The sequence below is a fragment of the Mesitornis unicolor genome, unplaced genomic scaffold (assembly GCF_000695765.1).
Source record: "Mesitornis unicolor isolate BGI_N332 unplaced genomic scaffold, ASM69576v1 scaffold21046, whole genome shotgun sequence".
NCBI classification, from domain to species: Eukaryota; Metazoa; Chordata; class Aves; order Mesitornithiformes; family Mesitornithidae; genus Mesitornis; species Mesitornis unicolor.
This window is the reverse complement of record NW_010190580.1, coordinates 6,590-13,952: the sequence shown is the minus strand read 5'-3', so window position 1 is coordinate 13,952 and position 7,363 is coordinate 6,590. Positions and strand designations below refer to the sequence as shown.

Here is a 7,363-nt window from a genome sequence, read left to right as displayed (position 1 = left end):
AGGAGGGAGCATCTCCCTACCCTGCAAACAGACCACCAAAGGCAGATGGGCGCAGGGCACTAGTGATGCACTACACTTTGCTGTGCCCCAGTTTTCCCCCAGGACTGCTCAGTGTTGTCTGTGGGTGCATCTCCATGATCCTCCAGCCACTCCAGTTGACAGCAAGCCAGGGTGATGGGTACTGGGATGATGGGTACCAGGATTATGGGAACCGGGAGCTCACTCTAGCCCCCAGACACTTGGTGGCAAAATCCATGGCATTACCTGAGATTTTGCTAATATTTATGAACTGCATGAAGCAGATGTAGAAAACAATTCATCCTGTTAATACCTAAAGCCAGCATTAAAAGAAAATGGCACTTCAATTTTTGCACTTTCCCTGCTCACTCAGCAGATCCTTCTTCCTCTCAGGAAGGACACACTGAGCTGTGTCCATGTCACTGCCTTTTTTGGGGCACTTTGGCTTTGGGAACAGCCGTGGAGAGTCCCAAAAGCCATCGCAAAGCCCCTGCAAGACAATGCTGTATCAGTGCCGTATCCAGCCCTGCACTCAGCTGCTGGGTGAGTGCTGGGGGGCACCATGCAAGGCATGGCAAAGCTGGGGTGTGGTGCAAGTGCTCTGCATGGAGCCCCTTCTGCTTGTCCCCATCCTGGCCATCCACCTTCTCACAGCCACGTGTTACTCAGCCGTTCTGTCAGGAAGTGAATCTCGGGCAGGATGGGCAGGAAATTGTTAAGCAAGTGGCGTGCAATGGCTGGCCTGGCAGGTCCCAGACCCCAGTGTCACCCTCTGCTGTGGGCACCGTGGCAGTCACCAGCTCCAGGGGAGGCTGGAGGAAAGGAGCACCAGGCAGGCCTGAGGTGCTCATTCCTCTCAGCCCGTAGGACCTACCTGGTGTCCTGTGGGTGATGGTCTTTCTTGGTTCCTGTGGCAGCCTCATGTAGCACAGCTGAGCACACGTGCGATCCAACAGGACTGCAGGATGCTGCAATGCTCACTCAGCACCTGCAAATCCACATCTCCAGTACCACCCTCAGTTATCCCCAAAAACCTCCCCTGCCCTCTCCCTCCTCCAGACCTTGGTCTGGTGGCCTGGCCAGCCCCTAGGAACCGGGAGACAAAAGCACCTGAGTGACAGTGAGTGCCAACATTCCCCTTGTGGCAGCCGCATGGGGAATAAGAGCAGGGCCTGTGAATCAGCATCACTTTTGTGAGTGATGCTCCTCCAGTCGAGGAGTCGGGGCTGTCTGGCTTGAGGATGGAGTGTCCCTGCCATGACCAGACCACTGGCATGGCCCCTTGGGCTCACTCCCCCCCCTACACGCCACCTCCTGCACCATCAGGGACAGGGACATGTCCAAGCTAAACCCAGGGGACTGGTTTTGCTGGGAAGCACAACAGGCACAAGAAGGTTTGGCATTTGTGGTATGGGATGTTAAGGAAGGATGGTCCCCAGGATCGCAGGTTCCCTACTGGGTAGTCATGCTATGCACCACCACGGTGCCCACAGGACCTGCGCTTTGTCTGACTGCCTGGGCAGATACAGAGCCTGGTGTTTGCTCACTGGCAGCACTGGGTCAGGGAAACCTGCTGCCTGGCTCAGTTTCTGTTTTGGAGGGCATTTAAGGGTGTTCTCCAGGGTGTGCCAGCCCTGGCCTCCACCCTGCTTTCACAAGCTCCAAAAGGAGCTTGTTGATCTCAGCTGTGGAGCAGATGCAATTAACACTGGTGAGGTTCCCCTGCTGATGGTCAGAGCAGTGACAGGGCCTGTGCTGAGGACCCAGGGACAGCCAAGTCCCCACGCATCATGGCAGACAACCTGGTTAGAAACTGAGGACCAAACCCAAAGCCAAGCAGCACGCATGAGTCCAAAGAGGGGGTACTTGCTCTGGGGCTACCGGTGTCTCTGACAGCCACCTCTGTCCAGGCCATCCTCCTCACCCCACCTGAGGCAGCTGTGGGCCCAAGCTCATCTCTTGGGCTCTGCAACGCTGTGCTGGTGCCATGGCTCAGTTTTGGTCTCTCTCTGTGGTCATGGAGGTGCCCAAGTTGGTCTCGGGGCTCGGCAATTGTGAGCGGCATTTCTAGGCTTGGTTTTAGCTGCGTGGGGACATGATCCTTAGCACCTGGGTACTGTCATGTCACCAAACCTTTTCATGGGCTCTTTGGAGCAAAGACAAGTTGAGAGAAGGGATCTCTGCCTATCAGCATCAGCCCGACATCAGCAACTGCTGGGGTGCTCCTAAGCAAAAAGGCAAAGTCAGAGACTGTGCAAAGCCCAGCAGGCCTCAAATACCCACCACATCCTGGTGCCTAGCCCATGAAAGGCTCCAATAGGTGACAAGACAATAGATCTGCTTCTCCCTGTCATCCCCTGGGATAAATGGGTCCCCATTGCACTGGGGTGACAAAAATGTGAGCCAGGGCGAGCCACTCCTCTCCCATGTCCAGCACAAACCTGAGGGCACAATTCATCCCTGGGGGAATTGGAGCTGGGAGCTGGTTGGTGGTAGGCAGTCGGTGCCCTGCTGGTTATCCAGAGCAAGGGCAGAGTGCTGGGATGAAATCACATATGTGCACGGGGAAGGGGGTGAATTTACGCACCATAACTTCACCTGAAAACCAGCCTTGGGTTATAGGTCCTGCACACAGTAGGACTGCGTGGCCATCCCTGGGGCAGTGGGACCATTTTTGCTCTTCCAGAGCCAGTCCCGGCAGAGGGAGCTATGACATTAGTGAGCCCAGCCGCTGCTCTCCCTGCTCGGATGGCAGCCCCGGGCTTTGGAGAGCAACCAAAGCAAACAGTGCTGGGGCTGCGGCACCCGGCAGCCTTCACAGAGAATGTGCCGACTCAGCACATCTGAGCTCGCCCTTTTGCCTGGAAATCAAGCCAAGAGTTACGTAGAACTTGTAATTTCAAATATAGAAGCACTTTCAGCTCTAAAAGTACCTCGCTTTTAAAAGCTCCTTCTCAGTTCACATCCATACAGAAAAAATCTTGGTCCTTTGGTGCAGCAGTGGCATGAGGCTGGGACTTGAGATCCCACAGGGCTCCTGGTGGTTTAAGCCACCTGGGGAGCAGTAGGACAGAGAGACACCTTGCAAAGAGTATTTTTTGCTTGCAAAGAGTATTTCCCCTCCCCTACGCGCACACACAAAGCACAAACAGAGAGCAGCACAGCTTCACACCAAGCAAATGCCCAACCTCCAAACAGCAAAACCCCAGCCAGAGCTGGGCTTAGCACACACAGGCTGCCCAAAGTCACTGTGCTCTTTATTATTTGCATCCTTGAGATAAGGCTGGGTAAGCAGTACCTGTAACAACATGCGGCATTTCTCTGATCTGGTGGTTTGCATCGCAGCCTGAACCTTGCCAGCACCCCATGGCACAGGACTGTTGGCTCTCTCCCGTTAGGCTCTGCCATTGTGAGGTTAGGGGAGGGTGCAGGTCCCCATTCCACTGCTGCACCCCAGAAACTCTTCTTCCATCCAGGCACTGCCCGTAGATCATGTATTTAAAGTAGTGCAGTGGAGCTGGGAGACGAGGGTTCGGAAAGCAAGTGCAATGGTCAGCAAGAGATGTGATGGGTCTGCAGAAAACACCTAATACTATGATTTGGAGCTGGGCTGTGTTTCGAGGGCTGATGCATCAGGGATGCTTAGAATGGGGTCTGGGCTGCAGCCTGGTGCTGCGCTCGGTCTTAGGAAGCTCCTGGAGGTGAAAGCCCGGGCCCTTCGCACAGAAAGTGCTTGTGCAGCTCAGTGCCTTGCAGAGACAGGACAGAAACAGGGCCTCCCTGGGACAGCCATTTGGCCAGCACACTGGAAGACAGCTACCAACACCTTCAAAACACCATCTTCATTTTGGATTGTCACACTCGAGACAGCACAGACTGGACACAGAGACATGCTGGGCATTTGCTGGCAAAAGTCAGGGCTGCCACATCTCAAGCTGAACAGCCCCAAAATCAAAACTCCCTTTCAAACACACAGCATCAAATGCCGCACCCCAGCAGCCAAGGACCAGGAGAGAGCCCACGACTCCCCCTTCCCTTGCCCCTCCAGCTCAAACCCCAAATCAACCACTTGCTCAAGAACAAATGGATGTAATTATTTATTTTTAGTCCCTTTGAAAATACCGTCATGTATCTCCTTCTGTTCATGGCTTTGTGTGGTCCCTCAGCCCATGACAACACAGTGTCCTCACCACTTGTCCCTCCACCGAGCAGGTGACCATTGTCCCTTCAAGGTTGGCAGGTTGGAGCTGCCTGGTCTGATCCCAGCAGTTCATCCCTCTGTACCAAGTATTGCCTGGGAGCATCACACAGACAGGGAGCAGAGTGAGGGAGCAGGAGGGCGGTCCAGAGGGACTGGTGGGGATGGCTGTAGCTTTCAGCTGCCCCAGGAAGAGTGTCTGGCTTGTGTTTTCTGGCAACTTAGAACTGGGTTTGTTTCCCCATCATTTAAAAAAAAAAGAAATTATGATGCTGCTATCTGCAAAGAGAAAGAAAAATCTATCAGCAAGAAGCACACGGATATTTGAAGGCTCAGAAGACCAAACACCACAGTGGACTGGGGCATCAGCTGATGTGACAGTAGGGACACCCACATTAATGCCTTCCCTTCACCTCTATGGCAGACACATGGTCCTTCAAACCAAACCAACCAAACCCTGGAAACACCACAAAGCAGCAACAGCTCCAACCCAGACATGCAGTATCCAGAAGTTTGAGCAAGATCTCAGGCATCTGAGGAAGGAGTCCAAATGCCACTGGGCACTGCTGTCAGCCTGCTCCCACTGGGAACTGCGGTTGATTTCCTAACGCCTTCCAAAGGTGAAGAGTCAAGGCAAGCCTGAGTGTGGTTGAAAATCCCAGCTACAGGAACTCAGAAGAACCAGACCACAGAGCAGTCTGCATTCATACAGGTTATGAAACAAAAGAAGGGCTCCACATCCCACCCAGCCACGTTAGGGCTGTTGAGTAATGAACTAATGCTGTTGCCACCTCTCCAAACTCTCATGGTTTCCACATGAGCAGGAATTTGCCCACACACAGAAGCACTGAGGTTACCTGGACTCCTACTCTTCCAAGTGGGTTGGAAACAAGAGCTTACATTATCCACATCTCCACCTGCTGAAGGGTTTAATTGCAGAGAGGCCCCATCTCCTACTTACAGTTCAGTGTCTACAATGACATCTGGCTTCTCCAGAGTTTGCCGTCTCCTCTGGATGGCATCCACAATCTTTTTTCTGGGGCCTAATGGAATATTGATGCTCTTCAGGTCATGGTCTGAACATAGCATGAGGGCCTCCAAGTCGATCTTTTCCTTCTTCAAGATGGAGATGAACTCAAACATGTGCAGGGAAGCCAGAAATGTCTCCAAGGGACTGGTGTCTGGTTCATCGTCATCGTCTAAGCCCAGCTCCACCTCGTCCCAGGGTAGCTCCTCTGCGTTCCTCTCCTGCAGGCTGTTGGCACTGCCAATGCTATCGTTGAGACTTGGCGAGCGCTGCAGGCGGCTCCGCAGTTTGACACCTACCCCATCTGCGTTGTCTTCACCCAGTGTGCCCGCATCCTCCTGGCCAATCCCAAAAAGCCCGCTGCTGACATAGTTGCGCCGGAACACCATGGTGCCCAGGCCAGGACGATTGAACAGGGAGTCATGGCCAGAGTCGGTGCTGACTTCTGAATGGGCCGAGTCCATGTGCAAGCCTGGGTCACTTATGGCACGGGAGACAGTGTCTTCATCCATGAGGAACATGTCTCTGATATTACGCCGAGTCCACTCTTTGGGACTGGCATATGTGCCCTGCTTCACAAACATGACATCATTCCCCAACTGCAGACCAGACAGGGACCGCACGCTTTTCCTCCCGTCCTCATAGATCTTGAATGTCCCATCCACCTGCTTCTTCTTCTCGAGCTTCTTCTGTATTTTCGTCTTTCCCTTGGCTGTGCCATGAATGGTGGCTTGTGAGTATGGCAGGGAAGTCACCATAGACATGTGTTGGAACTTCTTGCTTAAGGTGCTACTTGAATAGCTGGAGAAGCTCATGGTATCTGAATTATCTGACATCTCCTTTCTGTACCGTTTCTCCATCCTTTCATGGTGCTTCTTCTGCAGCTTCACACAGTCCTTGATCCTCCGCTCTGCATCCCGAAAGGCCTTGTCCTTCAGTTTGCTCACCAGCTTGGGGTTGAGGCTGCTCTGCTTGGCAGCAATAGAGTCCAGGTACCGCACGCACTCCATGTGTCCCTTCATGGCTGCCATGTCCAGCGGGGTGTGGTAGTCATTGTCCAGGCACCAGATGTTGGCTCCAAAAGAGATGAGGAAGGAAAGACAGTTCAGGTGGCCATTGGCTGCTGCCAGGTGGAGAGGGGTGTTTCCCCAGATGTCACATTTGTCTGGATCACCCCTAGAAAGCAAGAAAAACAACCAGTTAGTATGCAGGCTGACAGAGTCTACTGAAGTATTCCCAGTTGCGGAGGGGCAACCTAGCACCATGAACTGTTGCCTCGGTGAAATACGAAGCTACGTGCCTCTGGCCTCCACAGCTTAATTTTAAGAGGGTCTTCTGGAGGGGTGTACCACTGACATAGAATCATGTGCCTGACACATAAGTCTGCAGTTATTCGTATTACTTGAATTTAGCTCTCAGGAGACTGAGAGCTGCATCAAACCAACTTTTGGAGGGAGGCAAGCCAGATTCTGAATAGCTCAGGACTGAGATATGGGGCTGATTCCAGCTCAGACCTTAAGTTTGTTGTAAACTTTCAATTCTCAAACATCCCATTTAATTCTAGTCAGAATCTATCTTCAGGTCTTGACTTTATTCAGATTGCATGGAAAGACATCCCAAAATTCCTCTCTATACACCACATCCTGTGTGAGACACCATGGGGTCCCACCATGATGGTAGCACCACAATGAAACGGCTGCCCTCAGCAATGGTTTTGAAACCCATCAGCTGCTGCCCCTTCCCACCCTCCTGTTCATTGGTGCCTGGGGAAGTTTGGGGCACAAGAGGGAATGTTGTCAGGAAAGAATGAGAGCAAAGTTGCTGGCACAGGCCTTGAGGTTGGGGTTTTGTGGGGTTTTTTGCTGTACCATGCTTGGTCTCGATTGCAAGGCTTGAAGCACATTGGTATTAGCACATCCTGAGAATCCAGTTTCAGAGAAAGTGGAGATTAGGTTTCGGCACTCCTCAAGAGCCGGACACTTGACTAATGCCATTAGCATCTCTTCTCACACCGTGCTGGCCCCTACCCCAGCAAGCCGCTCTCGGGGCACAACAGCTTGTCCACATCTCCTGCTTCCCGTGACAGGACGTGCACAAACCTAGGACTCAAGGGCAGCCTG

The 7,363-nt window shown here is 52.8% G+C and overlaps 1 protein-coding gene across 1 annotated transcript in view; it reads right to left on the bottom strand.

Annotated features, from left to right (window-relative positions):
- Nucleotides 1-5,173: 5,173 nt before the first annotated feature.
- USH1G (Usher syndrome 1G (autosomal recessive)) overlaps nt 5,174-7,363 on the bottom strand; it is an 8,351-nt gene continuing 6,161 nt past the window's right edge. Inside the window, exon 2 of the mRNA XM_010186454.1 lies at nt 5,174-6,419. Within this exon, the coding sequence (XP_010184756.1) occupies nt 5,174-6,419 (1,246 nt within the window). The remainder of the gene's footprint in view (nt 6,420-7,363) is intronic.